The 18,320-nt window shown below is 57.5% G+C and overlaps 1 protein-coding gene across 1 annotated transcript in view; it reads left to right on the top strand.

Moving 5' to 3' along the window:
- Positions 1-18,320, top strand: part of CDH22 (cadherin 22) — a 142,597-nt gene that overhangs the window by 52,018 nt on the left and 72,259 nt on the right. Inside the window, exon 2 of the mRNA XM_084854897.1 lies at positions 11,230-12,171. Within this exon, the coding sequence (XP_084711023.1) occupies positions 11,941-12,171 (231 nt within the window). The 5' untranslated portion in view covers positions 11,230-11,940. The remainder of the gene's footprint in view (positions 1-11,229; positions 12,172-18,320) is intronic.

Here is an 18,320-nt window from a genome sequence, read left to right as displayed (position 1 = left end):
CCCTTCGGGCCCAACCTCCAGTACATGCACTCAGCAACCTTGATCACCTGGAGAGGGGGTCTGGTGAAGAACAAGGACTCCCGGTAGATAACAGGCATTCCCCCTCCCCTATCCCCAGCCCTCGGCCGCTGTGTGTACAAAAAACGGGCTGGGCCCATGGCCGCAAGAGTTGGAGCAGCGGCCTCAGCTAGCCAGGTCTCCGTAATACATGCCAGGTCTGCAGCCTCATCTAGGATCATGTCATGGATGAGGGATGCTTTCTGGGTAACAGACCTGGCATTGCAGAGAGGCAACTGAAGGCCCAAAGATGGAGTCACGCCTCCCCCAGCCATCCTTTGGCTCTGGGCAGGCCTGGAACAGTGGACAGATCTTACACATCTCCCCCTTGTTCCCCTTACCCGGCATGGCCTGCCCCTGGCACTCCGCCAGCGCCTGCCGCCCAGCCTCGGTATGTTCTGGCCTTCAACACTCCCCCCACTGCCTCCATCAGGTGGACACATGCCCCCTTGCTCCCGCCTATCAGGCAGACTACCCACCCCTAAAAACACAACAGAATCGCCCAGAAATTAAAAAAAAAATAAAAAATCCCCTTTAAAAATACTGCCAGGCAGAAGTCCACAGGGAAGGCCTGGTGTTGGTGGCAGCAGCGGCCACAGCAGGCCCAGCAGCAGCAGGCATGCCTCTTCCCCAGTGGTGGCAGCTTCTCCTGCAGGCCCTGGCTCTCCCAGGCCACCTCAGCCAGCCAGCTTATGTAGCCCCTCCAGGAAGGGGCAGGTGGAAGCAGCACAGCTGGCTCAGTACCTGGGGGCCTGGTCCTGCAGGGACTGGCGGTCTGCCAGGCAGAAGTTCTTCATGCTGTGGCCAAACACATTCTTCCCATCCTTTGTGAGGTGCAACCCGTCCCTTGCCAACAGTCCATCTTCCAGGAAGTGTAGCCCGTGGTCCCAGAATCCAAATCTCTCTCTCTGGCACCACCTTTGCAGCCAGTCATTCACCCGGAGTATTTTTCGTTCCCTATCCCTCTTCTGACTACTGGAAGGATGGATGAGAAAACTATCTGGGCCCCAAAGTTCTTGAGTTTCCTTCCCAAAGCTTCCAAGTCTGACATAATTTCTTCGTAGTTCCGCTGGCGGTATCATTTGTTCCCCCATGGATGAGAAGAAAGGGATACCTGTCAGTGGGCTTTATGAGTGCAGGCAACCTTTAATCCGTCCTCCTGGGAGACAGCGTACCTGGCGAGTCCGCGGGTCTTCACGACATACTTGTGTCTCGATCCCACGCAGCAAGGAGTCTCCCACTACTACCACTCTTCTTGCTGTCGTAGGCCTGGGTTTCATCGCCTCTGCTTGACTGACGTACAGCCTGTTGCTCGCTCTCCTGCGGGTTCCCCTGTGATTCTTCCTCTGCAGGCTGTCCTCCAGTCTCATCCTCAAGTGCCTGGAAACGGTTCTCTAGTTCCACTGCCTCCACTGGTGCAGAGCAGCATCTAGTTAGTTCTTCTGCTCCTAATTGTCACCCTTTTCCAAGGAGTATCCTGTACTGCAGTTTTCCTCAACTCAGCAGTTTTCTCTTCTGCCTCAGCTTCCTGCTGCCCTTTTAGCTCCTGTACTTTGCTTTGCTGCTGCAGTTCCACCATCCTGTCCAAGAACTCTTCATGTTCTCTCATTCCCTGGAGGATTGACAGTCGCCGCTCCAGTCCGCTTACTTTTTCTTCCAGCAGCGTGATCAACTTGCACTTGTTGCAGGTGTAGGCCATGTTGATCTCAGGCAAGAAAAGAAACAAGGCACACACCTTGCAGGTCAGCACCACTGGAGAGTCTTGTCCTTCCATTGCCTCTTTTCCCTTTTTGTGTCTACCTTTCTGGTTGTTCTAGAGTAGCCTGTGCCTGGTCCTCTACTCACTGCAGGTTAAAAACAGAGTCACAATGGTATGGAAGTGAAAGACAAATTTCTAAAAAAAATGGGGAAAAAAGTTAAAATAAAATAAATGTAAAAAAATGTTAGGGGCCTCCCCCTTGACCTCCCCTGCCAAACTCCTGTTTGCTCCGCCTGTCCGCTCGCTCTGTGGGAGTTTGCTTGCTTCTATAGTCCCAAGACCAGCTGGAGCAGCTTCCTCTGCTCTGGTCTGCTCTGCTCAGCTGGGAGGCAGGAAACAGACTGAGTAGGGAGGGGCATGTGGTGCATGGCAATTACAGCGGGGACCGGTAGAGGCCTCTGCTGTTGTGCCCAGGGTGACCTGGAGGCCATCCAGTCTGACCCCTGTGGTATACTGCCCTAGGCATCTCTCCCCTGAAAGGCAGGGGTTGTCCCCATGCCTTTCAAGAGCGGGGTCTCTAGAGAGCCCCCTGTCCTGGCAGCCTATACCAAGCTCTGTGAAGGCGAGGCCTGGAGCTGGGTCCCAGGGTGTGCCCCTCTTTGCCGCCTCCTTGTCAGGAAAGAGTCTTTGTCTGGGGCCTTCAGGGGCCCCACGCGTGGCTGGGCCTGCCTGTCCGGGCTCGGCCGTTCCAAGCAGCTCCTCCTCTCCTTTCCTCTGCTCGCGTGAGCGTCGGGGGCGGCTCCAGTCCATTGTGCCCTTTCCTGTCTCCCCAGGGTGCTCCCCCCGAGAACGCCCTGGCCTGAGCCCATGAGGAGTGGAGCTGATTTCCCCCACGTGAATCCTGCTTGATGTTCCGCCTTCCCCGTTGGCCCCCTCAGCGCCTGTTGCTCAGCAGAACTGGGCCGGGGACTTCCTGAGGCACTTGCCGTGGTGGGCCTGGGAGGGCCCCTCGGAGGCCCATCAGCCAAGCGCCTTCCTGGGTGTGGCTGGCCCCTCCCCCTCCTCTGGAACCGGAGGCCGCGGGACCTGCGGGAACTGAGCGCTTCTGCTCCTGGCCCTCCCGCAAGGGGCGGGAGAGGAATGGCATCCCAGGCCCGTGGCGTGGCTGCCTCCGGCTGCGAGGTGGTGCGCATGGATGCAGCTCCCGAGGGGAGTGGCCTTGATGGCACTCCGGCCCTGCACAGTGGATCCCAGGGAATGCGCTCTGGCTTGCGCTTGTCCTCCTCCCCAGGAAAGGGAGAGTTAAGTGAAACTGAGCCTTGTTTGAGGAGAGGAGACACAGTTATGCGGCACTGTCATTTACTGCTCTGTTGACAATCTGAGAGAGGAATTTGCTGGTGGAATAATCACCGGCTTTGGGGCCCATCACGGCAAAATCCGTGGGCGGATGGCCTCGCTGCGCCATGCTGTGTGGCCTCACCGAGATGAGATGCGACGCAGGTGGTCTTGCTGAGGACTTAAGAGGGATGGAGGGCTCTGACCGGCACGAACGCACACGTCAAGAGCACGGTCCAGGCGAGGCCACGCCGCGGAGGAGGCGTTAGGCATGCGGAGGAGGCTGGTGGTCCAGAGCCAGGCGCTGGCCCTCCACAGGGACGCCTGCGGTCCCCTCTCCCCAGGAGGCCCCCTTCTGCGCTTGGATTCGGGTGGCAGGGCTTTGGCAAGAAGGGGCCCTTCTGGGGCCCGCAGTGGGCAGAGGGGCCCTGGGTGTTCCAGATCCCCAAGTGCACCGACGGGCGGGTGCCTCGGTGGCCGCATCCCTGGCCGAGCTCCGAGGCCGGTGGCGGCGCCAGTGCGGGCATTCTGGAGGAGCCGGGGCGCCTGGTCTCTCCGCGGCCTGGGCTGTGACCCCTCGCGGCCCCTGCCCGAGGGCTGCCTGTTCCCAGCATGCCGCTGCTCCGAGGAAGAGGACTGTGCACCGGATGAGCAGGTTGAGCTGGGGCCTTGTCCCTGCGTGTGCCTGGAGCACCGGCTGCTCCCCGCTGCATGTGTGAAATGAAATAAATATTGACACGGACGGGACGCTATTCAATTTGTCCTGATCACTGGGCTGCGGTGAGTTCTGACAGGGCAGAGTGTAAAACATAAGCTCAGGATGTAATTTCTACTGTCAACATGATGTACAGTACAGCTCTGCCAAACACACTGACAGCGCCGAGAGGCCGCCCGGCGGGGGGCGGCGGCGAGGGGGCTGCGTGCTGGGCTGATGAGAAGGCGGCGGGGGAGGGGCCCGAGAAGCAGGTGTGGGGAGGGGGTCCGGCTCTGTGGGCCTGCCGGCCCCCCGCTTCAGCGGCACATCTCGGCCCGGGCTCCGCAGTGGGCTTTGGGCAGGAGCTGCTCCTGCCACGCTCTGCCGTGATGAGGGGGGTGCCCCTCTTCTGACGGGGGGGGGTGTGCGGAGGCAGCAGCACCCCCGCGCCCCTCCCCCACGGCCACTCTGGACGCGATGGCGCTAAGCACAAAAGGGGACGTGAGGGGGAAGATTCCGGAGGCAGCTTCTTGTTCCCACAGCAACCGCCACACAGGCCCTGCACGTGTGGGCGGGGGAGGCCGGGGGGGAGGCTGTTGCTCTTGTTGTGCTTCATATCTGTACCTGTATCTATGGGCGAGAGACCCAACCACCATTTTCCCAGCCCTGACGGCGGCCAGCCCTGTGGATGCCTGATGCCTGATCAGGCACACGTGGATGCCTGATGTGGCGAATGCAGACGGTTCCCCCAATTCCCCCCAGTAGTTGATGTGGGGCACAATCTGCCCCGAAGACCTCCTGCACAACTGACAGGGAGGAGCCAAACCTTGCAAGAGCAGTGCTCCGTAGCCCCCTTTGCTGCAGGGGCTGGTGCAGGGAACCCCTGACGGGGGAAGTGTGTCTCCCGGGTCAGCCCAGCCTCCTGCCAGCGGGACCGCATCCTGCATCCGCGGCAGAGCCGTTGGCTTGGCCAGTGGAGAGGCCTGCTTGGGCACGAGGCCCGCTCTGGGCGCTGCCGGAGGTGGCTGTCCAGCTCTGGGATCCCCGTGCCGCCACCCTCCTCCTGCTGCCAGAAGTGCTCCAGCATTTAGGGTGAATGAGCAGGTGTGTTGGGAGGGACCGAAATGCCATGGAGACGTAGTCCCGCAGAAGCCGGGGGCTTCCACCTGACAAGCCCGTATAATCCTGGCCACGGTGACTGCCACTGACAAAGAACAGGGGCATGAAGAGGCACATCTAGCTGTCAGCCAGGCAAGAGGACGGGGCAAGGGAAACCGCCCTGGGAACCAGGGAGGACCCCCCCGACCAGGCGCGGTCCTGGGTGGAAAGGCCTCCCCCACCTCGGCAGGGGACCTTCCTGCTTCTGGGCCAAGAGACCCTCCTCGCCTGCTTGGGCATTCTTGTTCCTCCACCGGGGCTCTGGGCAGGGGAGGAAGCTGGCGGGGCGGGGCGGGGCGGGGCGTGAAGGAGCGCTGGCTGGATGGGGGGATGAGCCAGCCGGCAGGGCAGCAGCACCTCGGAAGGAGAAGCTCGTGGGCGCGGCTCCTCCGGCAAGGGGACTCTCCTGGCCCCTCTGCCGACAGGTTCTGTGACGGGAAGATCCGCCTGGAAAAGCGGGGGTGAGTTGCTTGCCACCACCTGCTCAGACACCTCATCTGGAAAAGGCTGAAAATCACCCAGGATGGCATGGTCCAGTGAGGCTTCCTCCACCGCTCCCCTGAAGAGCCCAGGAACACGGCCCTCTGGCCAGGACAAGCTCACCGTCTCCACCGCCCCCAGAACCGGCCCCCCTCTGGCAGGCAGCCTGAATCCACCGGGATGGGCATGGATTGGAAGAGCAGGCGCCTGGATCCCCCATCTGCCGTGTCCACGTCCTCAGGCTGAACAAGCTGAGATGCATCCATCGGAACAGGGCGAGCAGAGGCCTCGGGTACAGCCAGGAATTCTGCTCTCAAAGTGGAGCCTGGCAGTCGTGACACTGTAAATAGTCAGTCTGCAGCGGATCCTCTCTTTCTTACTCGCAAGTAAGCATGTGGGGCCTTGGTCCCAGTCAGGGCCTCTGTGAGTGGATAGTGAAAAATTAACCCTCCCTGCCCGAGCTGCTTTCTTCCCAAAATTCACCCCCCCCCCTTTATGGGGTTTCTAAATAAAAGTGGGGGAGGCACTATTCCCATGAGTTTTTCTTGTTCAGCCCCTGCCTGGGGGGAGGGGGTGAATTTTGGAGAATAAGCAGCTGGGGGCAGGAAGGTTTAAACCTCCCTGCTCCATGCACAGAAGCCCCAATGTGGATCAGGGCCCCATGTGTTTCCATGAGTAAAAAACAAGGGGAGGTCAGTCACTGGCTGCATCTTTAATGGGTCATGTAGTTTGACTTGAAGTCAGAACAGCTCTGGGCAGCTTTAGCAACAAAGTGTTTTGCAGACTGACCACAGTGGGCTGCAGAGGGTTCCTCCTCATTACCTTGTGGGCCAGCATGTAATAAGTATTTGGGGGCTATCATCTTTTACCCCTAGATGGAGTGATGGATTTACTGCCGACTTGGACAGCTGTAAAAGGGGATTAGACAAATTCATGGCGGAGAAGGCTATCAATAGCTACTGGTCAGGATGGCTATATATTGCTTCCAGTATCAGAGGCAGTTTCCCTGTCATAGAATTCTAGAGTTGGAAGGTGCCTTGGAGATCATCTAGTCCAACCCATCCCCGACATAAATATCTCCAGCGAAGGAGAAGCCACCACCTCCCAGGGCAGTCTGTTCCACTGCTGAACAGCACTCACTGTTAGAATCTTTCTCCTAATGTTAAGCCACAATATGCTTTCCTGCAATTCTCACTCATTGGTTCTAGTCCTGCCCTCTGGAGCAACGGAGAACATGTCTGCACCATCTTCTGCATGGCAGCCTTTCAGATATTTACAGACTGCTCTCATGCCTCCTCTTAATCCTCTCTTTCCAGGCTAAACATACCCAGCTTCTCTTTCAACTGTTCCTCATAGGACTTGGTTTCCAGACCCCTCACCATCTTGGCTGCTGTTCTCTGAATGCACTCCAGTTTGTCAGTGTCCTTCTTAAAGTAGGGCACCCAGAACTGGATGCAGTACTCTAAATGTGGCCTGACTGGCTCATATTCAGCTTGTGATCCACAAAGACACCTAGATCCTTTTCATGTGCACTGCTGCCAAGCCAGGTCTCCCCCTTCCTATACTTGTGTCTTTGATTTGTTTGTACCTTAATGCAAGACTTTACGTTTATCTCTGTTGAATCTCATCTGGTTAGATTCGGCACAGTGTTCCAGCCTGCCTAGATCCTTTTGAATCTTGATCCTGTCTTCCATTGGGTTTGACCATACCTCCTAGCTTTGTGTCATCTACAAATTTGATAAGCAACCCCTGAACACTCTCATCCAAGTCATTTACAAAATGGTTGAACAGCACAGGGCCTAGGACAGAGCCCTGCAGCACTCCACTCCAGACCTCCCTCCAGGAGGATGCTGAGCCATTCATTAGCACTTGCTGAGTATGGTTGCTCAACCCTAACTGTAGTACTGCCCAACCCACATTTTACCATTTTGTCAACAAGGATATCATGAGAAGCCTTGTCAAATGCTTTGCTGAGATCAAGATATACTATGTCCACATTTTCATGATCTACTGAACTAGTAACTCTTACCTAAAAAGGAGGTACAGTTGGTCTGGCATGACATATTCATGATGAACCCATGATGACTCCTAGTAATCAGGGCATTGTTTTTAAGATGCGCACCGACTGACCTCATAATAATCTGTTGAGAGTTTTGCATGGTATTGACATCAGACTGACTGGTCTGCAGTTTCTTGGATCCACCTTCCCCCGCTTCTTGAAAATGGGGACAGCATTTGCCTGTCTCCAGTCTTCCGGCACCTCACCTGTTCTCCAGGAATTTTCAAAGATGACAGAGAATGGCTCTGAAATAACATCTGCGAGCTCCTTTAGCACCCAGGGATGTAGTTCGCCTGGCCCTTGAGACTTGAACTCATTTCAAGTAGCTAAGTGCTCTCCTGCCATGTCCTCACTTATTCTGGGCTGCAAATCCCTCCGTGTATCATCTGTTCTACTTGTCCCAGGTTGAACACAACCCCCCTTGAGGGAGAAGATTGAGGCAAAACAGTTCCGTCTGCTCTCCGCCACCTCTTAACAATTCACCATCTTCCCTAAGCAGCGGACCTGCACCTTCCTTGGTCTTCCCCTTGCTCCTAGCATAGCCAAAGAAGCCCCATTTGTGGTTTTTAGCATCTCTCGGTACCAGTCACTTGTGGGCTTGAACCCGAGTGGGAGGGTGCAGTTTCCCTCATCTCCTGCTTGTGGGCTTCCACTCGGCATCGCCTTGCCCCAACCTCATGCAAACTTCATTGCAAACCAAGAAAACAGGCTGTTCCTTGCGAGAGCACTGGGCAGAAAACGGGGGTGGTGGGGGAAGGGGAGTCCGAAGGGGAGTCTTCCTCCTGCAGTTTGAAAGCAACAGAGCCTTCTTCCTAAAACAACAGAACAAAATCCTTTCCTAAGAGATGGAGACAAGCTCCAAAGTGATAGACAAATGTTTTATTGATGTACTTGAAGCGACAGCGTTATCAATATGAAGAATCCTTTAAGACTGTGAGAACAGGTTAGGCCATTTTGGCCATTTTGTTTCCCACCCTCCCTGCCAGAAGGAAGGTGCTGCCCCAACCAGCCATGAATCTAACCTGGGATTGCAGGGCCACCAGCCAGAGGAACCAGGGCTCCTGGGTCACACGCTGCGCCTCTATCCAAGCAGGCCCAGCAGCCAGGGAGAATCAGGCGGCCACCCTGCCCCAGAGGGAGGCGCCTGCTTACAACTCACCCCACTTAGCTCTGGCCTGGCCCCACAGCTCCTCCTCCTCCTCCTCCCCCCACTCTCCTCTGATGTGAGCCGCTTTGGGAGACAATATCTGCCTGAAAAGTAGGATGAAAATATAATAAAACAAATAGCAAATAATCACTCTCCTCCCCCAAGCACTGAGCCAGGAAGCAGTGGCACAGCCTGGCTGTGAAGAGTGGAGGGGCCGGTCGTCCCCCCAGATCCCCAAGCCAGCCGGCAGCCACTGCTTCCACAACAGCAGCACAGGTGCCGGCCAGGCGAGCTGCTGTTCCTTGGGTCTTTCTCACCTTGCCGGGTGTGCGTGTGTGTGTGCGCGTGTGTGTGCGCTGAAGACCCCAGAGGGGCCAAGTGGCCCGTCGGTTGCCTGCCTGTGTTCACACACTGGTGGGGGCTGGACTGGCCGTGACCAACTGGGAAAGAGGCCCCGGTTGTGGCGGATCACAGATGACTGTCCCGAGGCAAATGCTGCATTGGGGGTTATCAGAAAAGAGCTTGGAAGTGCGATCATTATACACCCATATGGTGCTGCTGCATTTGAATGAGGACCACCCAAGACATTCCATGAAGGGCAGCCCTGAGGCGAAGGAGACGATCCCCCCGCCCCCCCGTGCAGAAGCCAACTGGTCTGGCAGTTGAATCTTCTTCTGACATAGCGGTGGGACAGTTTTCACCCCTGTCCCTGAGGGCAGGAGGCTCACTTGGGCTCAGGGCAGGCCACGTGGCGCACACAGTTCTGCCCTCAGGCACCTCCCTGCCTCCCTGCATCTGCTGCCTGGGGCAGCTGCCTCCCTCTGCCTAATGGAAGGGCCTGCCCTTGTGGAACGCTGCATGCAGAGCTGGTCATGCTCATCCCCAGAAGGAGACCATGGAGCTGGCTGAAGGTGCAGGAGACGACAGCTGGAATGTGTGTGTTTGGGCCTAGAGAAAAAAGGTGTCTGAGTGGGGCTGGTGGCATTATGCACCTGCACTTGGATTTCAGCCCAGAGGTGGGTTTGGGGGGGGGGGGCTTCAAAAAATCTGGCCTCCCTTTCCTTTAAGGGTCGGAGGTTTGGAGTGGAGTAAGGGTGGGATGAGGGTGCTTTGCCCAGCTTGTGAGCGCCCAGAGGCAGCTGCAGTGTGCTGGGCCTGGGGGCTCTGTCTAGCGAGGCCCTCGCCGTGTGCTGCCCTCGCCACATCGGACATGTTTTCATGCTTAGGAGCAGTGCTGCGAGAGCCTCTGTGCTTCTCCTGCGCCTGCCGCTGGCCTGCAAATCGTCATTTCTTTGGGGGGGGGTGAGCCTGTGCCCCTCCCTGCGTTTTGGGCCGCCGTGGGTAGAAGCCGGAGAGTTTTCCATGGGCTCCGGCAGCCCCTTTGGATGGGGAGCTGTGGCTGCTGTCCAGAGTCACCCTCGGCCCTGCCCTGCTCTTCTCCCCCTTCGATCCCAAGCCCACCATCATGCGGGGGCTTCTGGCGGGTGCCAATGTTCAGGGCATGTGGGGGGCGATGGGCAGACTGCCCCGCTGTTGGTTCTCTCCCGCGTGTGAGAGAGAGTGAGAGCACCAGGCAGGCGCTAGCTGGGAGGCCTTTTGCGAGAGGCCCCTGGGCTGGCGGAGGGGTCTCTGAGCCGCCTCCTTCATGCCCTGGGGGCAAAAGGCCCTTCTGCCCATCGGCCCTGAATAGCTGCCCCTTGCTGTCCTGTGCAGAGCAGAGGCGCTGACAGCCACTGCATGGTGGCCGAGCTTCTCCATCAATTTGCTGATGCCAGTGTCCCGGCCTCCCTCCTCTGCCGTCAGCTGTCTCTAGTACCTGATAAGAAGAGAATAGGCCTGCCAAACCGTTTACCGAGTGAATATTTCATGAGCCTTGGCGTGTGCCTCTGGCTACAAGAGGGGTGACTGTGGGAGGCTTCTATGGATGGGGCAGGATGGGGGGGCAGGGGCTGGTGGCCTCAGAGTTATTCTGGGTCCCTTTTCTGGATATTTAGGTTCAATATTGTTTGAAGAAGAAGTGAGCCTCTTGCGTCTGTTCTCATGGCAAACGTGCTGGGCACTTCTGCTGTGGCTCACTGGCGGGCTGACCTTTCCCAGTGGATTTTGGCCAGCAAGGGGTCTGAGAAGCCCCCTTCCAACTGCCCCCAAAATGGCAAGCCCTCAGTGCTGGCAGTTCTTTTGCGCCCTCAGATGGGTGTGCTGGATGGTTTGTTTTGACTCCTGCCTGACCCCCTCGCTTCCTTGGGCCAGCTGTGGCACATGGGCCAGATGGGAGAGGCAGACATTTGTGGCTATGCCGGCCTCTGCTCCCTCTTTTGGTCCGAGCATCTCAGCTATGCCCTCATCAGCACCGCTGTTGTAATTTACGTTCACTTCGGGGTGGGCTGCAGCTTCAGAGGCCTGTTAAATCACTGCAGGAGAGGGTCCCGGTCATGTGGTGGGGGCAGGAGGGGAGGGGGCTTGCTGCTCTCCTACCCTGATCCTGTTTGGGCTGGCGGCACCAGCAGCTGTCAGCCCAAGGGGCAGCTGCTCTGCAGGGGAGGGCGGGGAGCCAGACGGGCCTGGCACCCACCAGCTACTGACCTCTTTGTCTTCCCTAGGCGCCTGGAGGCGGATGCCGTTGCCCTGCGCCAGCTGCTTTGACCAGGCAGAGGACGGAGGCCACCCTCATCAGCTGCTTGTGCCAGGAATCTGGAGCCTTGGAGGAGCCGCGGAGACGGTGCCTACGCAGGGCCTCCCCCTCCTGAGCATCCCCGCCCTGGCCTGGGTCTGAGGGTGCTTCGCTGCCTCCACGTGTTGGCCAACGAGGAGGACCTGTCCGGGGACTGAGCGGACGGGGCTGCTTGCCTGCTGGCCCCTGCAGGAGCAGGCAGCTGGCTGCTGAGTGAGCCCTGCCCGGGAGGGCTGGCAATGGGGAGGCCCCGGTGCACACCCAGCCTCCTGCCCAGGCTCTAGGGCTGTGCAGGGCCCCACGTGGAGAGGCACAGCAGGTCCCTTCCGCGACTGGCAGGGCACTTCCCCCCTTGTTGCTGCCCTTGGCGCAGATGCTGGGCAGGGCGTGTGGCAGGCCCCATTCTGCCCAGCCTGATGTCCATCTCGCCTGGCTCTGGACACTTGCCAGCAGGGAGGGAGGCTGCTGGGACTGGAACAGGGATGTGATCCTCGCCTGTTCACTAGCTGGGGAGCGGAGTTGCCCGTAAGGATGCAGAAACTGCCCCCCACGGACGGCTGACCCACAGCAGAGGCCCGGGTTCCCCTTGCTGCCAAAGGGTGCCCATGTCCCCTGTGCTGGTGGCCCGGGCCCTGTGGTGATGGCTCCCGACAGCTCCCCTCGGGTCCTGCCGCTGCTGCTGCTGGCGGTCTGGGCGCTGGGCTGCCCAGCAGTCCTGTCCATGCACATGGAGCCAGGGGGGTCTGGCCTGGAAGAGTCCGGCGAGGACGGTGGGCTGCCAGGCGGCGGGCGCGTGAAGCGTGGCTGGGTGTGGAACCAGTTCTTCGTGGTGGAGGAGTACACCGGCACGGAACCACTGTACGTGGGGAAGGTAAAGTCAGCTGGGTCATGTGGGCTGGAGGTGCTTGAGATGCTGGGGGCGTAGCCGCTGCAGGCTGTGGGGCAGGGCTGGGGCAGCCCCTTTGCCATCGGTGGGAGCAAGGTGGGACAGGCGCCTCTTCTCCTCCCAGGGCTGGCTGAGCACACCATGCTCCATGTTTCTGGTGGTCTTCAAGCCACCCCTGCCTCCAGGGTCTGGACCAGCTCTTCCCAGGCCTTTTAGGCAGCGGCCTCCTGGCAATTCATCGAGTCTAACACAGGGAGGGACCAAAGTTCAGTGGTGGAGCACATCCTGCGATCACACCCCGCCCACCGAAAAGGCTCAGGGAAGAGGCGACGGGGAGGACCCGCTCTCCCTGCCGGGGGTCCTGCAGCAGCCTGTGGCCAGCTCAGTAGACCTTCCTGGGCTAGGTGGACAAGGAGTCTGTCCTGAGACATGAGGTCGTTGCCCTGCTTACCCCGAGAGCCCCGGCTCAGCTCCAGTGCTCCTTCCCACGTTCCTATGGATCCCCAAACGCGCATGAGCGGAAGTGCTGGCCGCGCAGAGGATCCTGCCCCAGGCTTTGTCCCATCCCAAGGATTCTCCCTCCAACCACCTGTGTGGCCCTTGGTGCCACGTGAGTTTCCCAGCTGTCCCAATTCCTAGCAGGGTCTGGAGTGGCTCACTGCCTGGGAGAACAGGCAACAGGGCCCAGGTTTTAGGCTATGTTGCAGTTTATTTCTTCATTGCCTTATGGCCCCAAAGGCCTCCAAAGTGGCTTACGAAAGTTCGAACGCAGAATTAAAGATGTGCAGCAGCAGCAGCATCTCTCTCCTCCCTTTGTGGCTGGGAGAAGGGGGGCCGGGGGCACTGTCCTCCTTGGGGAGCCGGTGGTGTTCTGGGGGCGGGGTGAGGAGAGCAGGATTGTTCTTGCATCTCCCTCTGCCCCAAGAAGAGTTCCATTTTGATGCAGAAGGTGATGGGGGTTGGGGGTTGTGTGACAGTGCCCCCCGCCCCCAGTAGAACATGAGGAGCAAGGCAGCATGGATTGCTTATGTGTCTGCGTGAGCCCATCAGGAAATGCAGGGTGGGGGGCAGGTGGCCCTGATGAAGGCATGATAGGACAACCCTCTTCAAATGTCTGAAGGTCTTTCGCCTTGGTGATGGGGAGATTTCTTTCCCATTGCTCCAGGGGGCAGATCCTAGTCAAATGGGTTCAAATTACAAGAAAGAAGGTTTTGGCTAAACATTAGCATGTGCTTCCTGATGGTGCGAGGTTTTTGCCCCTGGAGCGGCCTGTCTCAGAACATGGTGGACACGCCTTTCTCAGAGGTTTCTAAGCAGAGGCAGAGTGGCCACCTATCAGGAAGACTGCAGTGGTGGATTTCCTACATCAGCAGCTGGGGGTTGGTCTAGATGGCCTCTGAGATCCCTGCCAACTCGGATTCCATGACAGCTTGGTGAGTGCCAGCCTCTTTCTGCTTTGTCTGGATTTCTGAGGAGACGTGCTTCTGGCACCAGTGGCCGTCAGGCAGGAAGTGTGGAGCAAGTCCCCCTCCAGGTGAGCGAGGATGTTCAGCATCTGTAGGCGTGGAGAAAAGCATCGGGAGTTCAAGGCAAGGGGCTGCACCATGGAATCACCTGGCTGCTGGAATTAGTTGGAGAGCCACGGAGACTGAAATGGACCCTGAGAGAGAGAGAGAGGTGCTTCTCCGTGGACGGGTGCCCCTGAGCATGCCCTGGATCTGCCCCACAGGGCAGAGAGAGAGGCCTCCAGTGCCGTGAAGGGGGCCACGTGTTGTGCTCTGGGGCATTCTGGCTGATCATGCTGAGAGTCCAGGAGAGGCTGCAGTGGTGGGCCAGGACCACTGGCAGTCCCGGTGGGCTGGTCACGCGGCGGGATGTGAGGCAAGGCCGCTGGCCCGGAGGGTGAGCTCTTGCTCCAGCCGGCAGCTGTGGTGCCAGGGTGGGACAAAGAAGCTGATGATCCAGTGTTGCTAGTTTCACAGTGGGCTTCTTGAGGGGCCTCCGAAGGCCCCTCTTGGGGAATGAGGCTTGTCCTCGGGCAGATTATCGTGGCCTTGTGACCAAGATGGGTGAGTGCCTGGGGGAACCTGGCTTGAGGACAGGGGCTACGAGTGGGCACACTGTGAATGGGGAATGCCGTGGGGAGGGTGGCAGCCAGAGGCTGTGGGGGTCTGCGTACCCCTGGGAGTCTGTGCCCTCGAGGCCCGCAACACATCCCCCCCGCTTTGCGTGGGCATGGCGGCTTCTCCGTGGGGTGCCCAGCCCCTCCCGCCCGCCTTGGTGCCCAGATGGCGCCCCAGGCAGAGCGCACGAAGGAGCTCTTCTGCTCGCCCCGGCCCCATGTCCTCCTGCCAAGGGCCCTCGCTGGGCAGGAGAGGGGCTGTAAAGAGGGGGGGTCTGTGCTGGGGCCAGGCCTGGGCCTCACACAGCTCTTGCTGCCAGGGCTCTCTGCCCCACCCCTTCCAGGCAGCCCCGCTGCGTGGTTCCAGTGAATGCACAGCTCCCCTGGGGAGCGACGCGAAGCATCAGGCCTTGGCGCGTTCCAGAGGTAGCCTAGCAACAGCCTCATTTCCAAAATGAACCCAGGCACCTAAAACTAACCCATTTTACAGCCCCTTTCCACATCTTTTGCCACAGCAGCTGCCAGCCCCGAGAAGGCTGCCAAGCTGTGCAGAAAACGTGGTGCTCTGGGGAAGCAGCGGAGGCCCTGCTGCCCGGCCACCCCCTCCTGCTCCCGGGGGGGACAGCTGGCCGGACCGCTCTCCCCCCACCAAGGTCCCGGGCAGCCTCTCAGCCTGCCCCCTGCCAAGGGGCTGGGCCGCCTGCTCCTCTGCCCCACGCCCCGCACACAGACCCACCGGCGAGGGCCAATCACATTTTCATGAAATCTGGACGCTCGAGCTAATCCTTTTTCTGAAGTGTGATTTCCCCTGAGGGCCCTGTCAGTTTGATGTGGACTTTTGTGGTTTTTTAAAATAGAATTATGGGGTCAGCATGTGTTACAAACTTGTGCCTGTGGACAGATCTATTTTAGATAGAGGAGGGGATTAAAGGGGAAAAAACAGATTTAATTAAGTTGCTAATATTTAAAGGAAATTGATGAACTTGGGCTTTATGAGTTGGAGCAAACACCAAAGCACCTTCATTAAGGGCAAGTTTTTATTTGATTTCCTTTTTCCCTCCATCCCAGAGTCATTTTTTATTTGTGTATCTGTGCTTTCTGTTTAATCGTTTTAATAAGGAAAATGCACCTCTGCTCACATTTAATTTTGATTTAATTAGTGGGAGGTAATTAATGGCCTTGTAAAATCGCAGATTTCTAGCCCTTTAGGGCAAGGAAACAATTTTCCTTTTTAACAAACGGAGCAGATGAAAGGTTTTTGTCTGCCTTCCAAAGCCCTCTTCTCCTGTGCTGCCTTTGTCAGAACTGGGCCGGGGAGACACAGAGTGCCCCCCATGGTGGGCTGGGCCTGGCCTGCCTGCAGTACAAGGCTGCCCGCTCGCCCTCCTCACCTGAGAGAAAAGGTCTCCCTTTGCAGGGCTCCTTCTTCCTGACCAGGGCTGAGAGCAGTTCAGAAAGCAGGCTCAGCTGAGTTGCTGCTGCCTTCTACCCAAAGGCGCCATGGGTGGGGAGAGGAAGGGACGGGTGTGAAGTCGGATTTCTGGGTGCCTTGGGAGACCTGCTGGGGCTGTGTGGGGCCCTGGTGGAGCTGGGGGTGACCCTCCAGGTCCTTCACCCCAGGGGACGAGTGCGCGTGCGGGGCGGGGGCACTCGAAGCGTAGCGACAGCTGTTCTTGGGGGAGATGGGGAGGCCGCCACGGGTGCAGCCTCCGCCTCTCGGTTCGTTTTCATGCTTTGCCCGCTCCTCAACACATGCAGCATTTCTACACTTCCATTGTTTTGTGCACGTTTTCCTGTGTGCCTGAGAGCAGCTTCTCTTCAGGAGGTGGGACGGATGAGAGAAGGCCTAGCACAGCCCTAGGCGTGGGGGTGGAGTGGCTGAGGCTGGGAACAGGCGGAGGGCGCAGACAGGCCACTGCCCACGGTGCTGTGCTCAGCCTTTCGGGGACCCCCTTGCCCGTTTCCAAATGCCAGCAGCGTAGTGGAGCCATGGCTGTCGGGGCAAGCCGGGCAGCGGCCTCAGGCGCCATCCGCCTCAGGCCTCCCTGCTCCTGCTGAGCTTAGCCCTGCTCCTCACAGTAGCTGGAGAGAAATGGATTTTCCCAGCAGCAGCGTATGGCTGCAAGTTACCCCTGCTGTAATGCAAAATATTCTGGGGTGGGTTGGTCCTGAATGGGCAATGAAGAAGACCCATCAGCGTTACAAAAGAACTGCTCCTGTTGGATCTAAAAACTGCTAGAACTCATTTGTTGATGTTGAGATGGTGGCCTGTGCTGTCTGGGGACATGTCGTGTCCCTCTCTTTCCCTTCCTCATGCAGTCTCCGGTCTCTCCGGCCAAACTCCAACATGCTACTGCATTGCCCTCTGCCAGCTCCCTTTGCTATGACTGTCAGCTGATCCTAATAAATTGGGTATTAGATGTGGTATACTGCTGCCATTCCCCCCCCCCAGTCCCTGTGCGCATGTGCTTGTATGTATACACACACACACACACACACACACAGTCAGGGCCAGAAATACTGGAGCAAGGGTAACTGTTTTGGCAGTTGGCCTCTGTACACCACCACATTGAAGTAGAAAGGAAACACACCCAGATGGGAGCGAAGCCAGGACGTTCAGCTGTAATTCAAGGGGCTGGACAAAAGTGGGGCACTAACCATCCAGGAAGTACAGCCAGTGGCATACACCCCCCCCCCATCGTTGGTGGCTCATAAGTAATGGAACAAATGGCTGGCAAGCAGCTGCATGGCCAGGTGTGGCCTGTTTCCTGGGTGCCCCGTGACCAGTCAAGCAGACAAAAGGCCTGGAGGTGGTGCTGAGTGTTACATGTGCATTTGGTAGCTGTTCACTGGAACTCCCAACATGAGGTCCAAAGAGGTGTCCAGGCGAGTGAAGGAGGCCATCGTTAGGCTGAGGAAACAAAAGAAACCCATCAGAGAGATAGCAAAAACAGTGGGAGTGGCCAATACAACAGTTTGGAACATCCTGAAAAAGAAGGAATTAACTGGCAAGCTCAGCAACAGCAAAAGGCCTGGAAGACCACAGAAGACAACTAAAGTGGATGACTGCAGAATTTTGCTCATGGTGAAGAGGAACCCTTTCACAACATCTAGCCTGGTCAAGAACGCTTTTGCAGAGGTGGGCATGTCATTGTCAACATCTACAGTCAAGAGACTGCTTTATGAATGTAAATACAGAGGCTTCACAACAAGGTGCAAACCACTGGTAACGCTCAAGAACAGAAAGGCCAGATTAGCCTTTGCCAGCAAACACCTAAAAAAGCCTGCCCAGTTCTGGAATAAGATTCCAGACTTGGACTGATGAAACCAAGATTAACTTGTACCAGAATGATGGGAAGAGAAAAGTATGGAGAAGGAAAGGAACAGCTCATGATCCAAAGCACACCACTGCATTTGTCAAACATGGCGGAGGCAGTGTTACGGCATGGGCATGTATGGCTGCCAATGGAACCGGGTCACTGGTGTTTATGGATGACCTGACTGCTGATCAAAGCAGCAGGATGAATTCTGAAGCATATAGGGCTATACTTTCTGCTCAGATTCAGCCGAATGCTGCCAAACTGATAGGACACCACTTCATATTGCAGATGGATAATGACCCGAAACATACAGCAAAAGCTACCCAAGAGCTTCTCAAGGCAAAGAAGTGGGCTGTTCTTCAATGGCCAAGTCAGTCACATGATCTCCACCCAATAGAGCATGCTTTTCACTTACTGAAGACAAGACTGAAGGCAGAAAGACCCACAAACAAGCAGCAGCTGAAGGCAGCTGCAGTAAAGGCCTGGCAAAGCATCTCGAGGGAGGAAACTCAGCATTGGGTCATGTCCATGGGTTCCAGACTTCAGGCAGTCATTGACTGGAAAGGGTTTTCATCCAGGTATTAAAGGCGATCCTTCAGTTTGAAATGATGTTGGTTTGTTCCATTACTTCTGAGCCACTAACGATGGGTGTGTGTGTATGCCAATGGCTGTACTTCCTGGATGGTTAGTGC

Source organism: Heloderma suspectum, chromosome 4, assembly GCF_057233095.1.
Source record: "Heloderma suspectum isolate Gila_16-S chromosome 4, 16-S_ref, whole genome shotgun sequence".
In the NCBI taxonomy this organism is placed as follows: Eukaryota; Metazoa; Chordata; class Lepidosauria; order Squamata; family Helodermatidae; genus Heloderma; species Heloderma suspectum.
The sequence above is the reverse complement of the archived record's forward strand: the minus strand, read 5'-3'. Positions and strand labels throughout refer to the sequence as shown.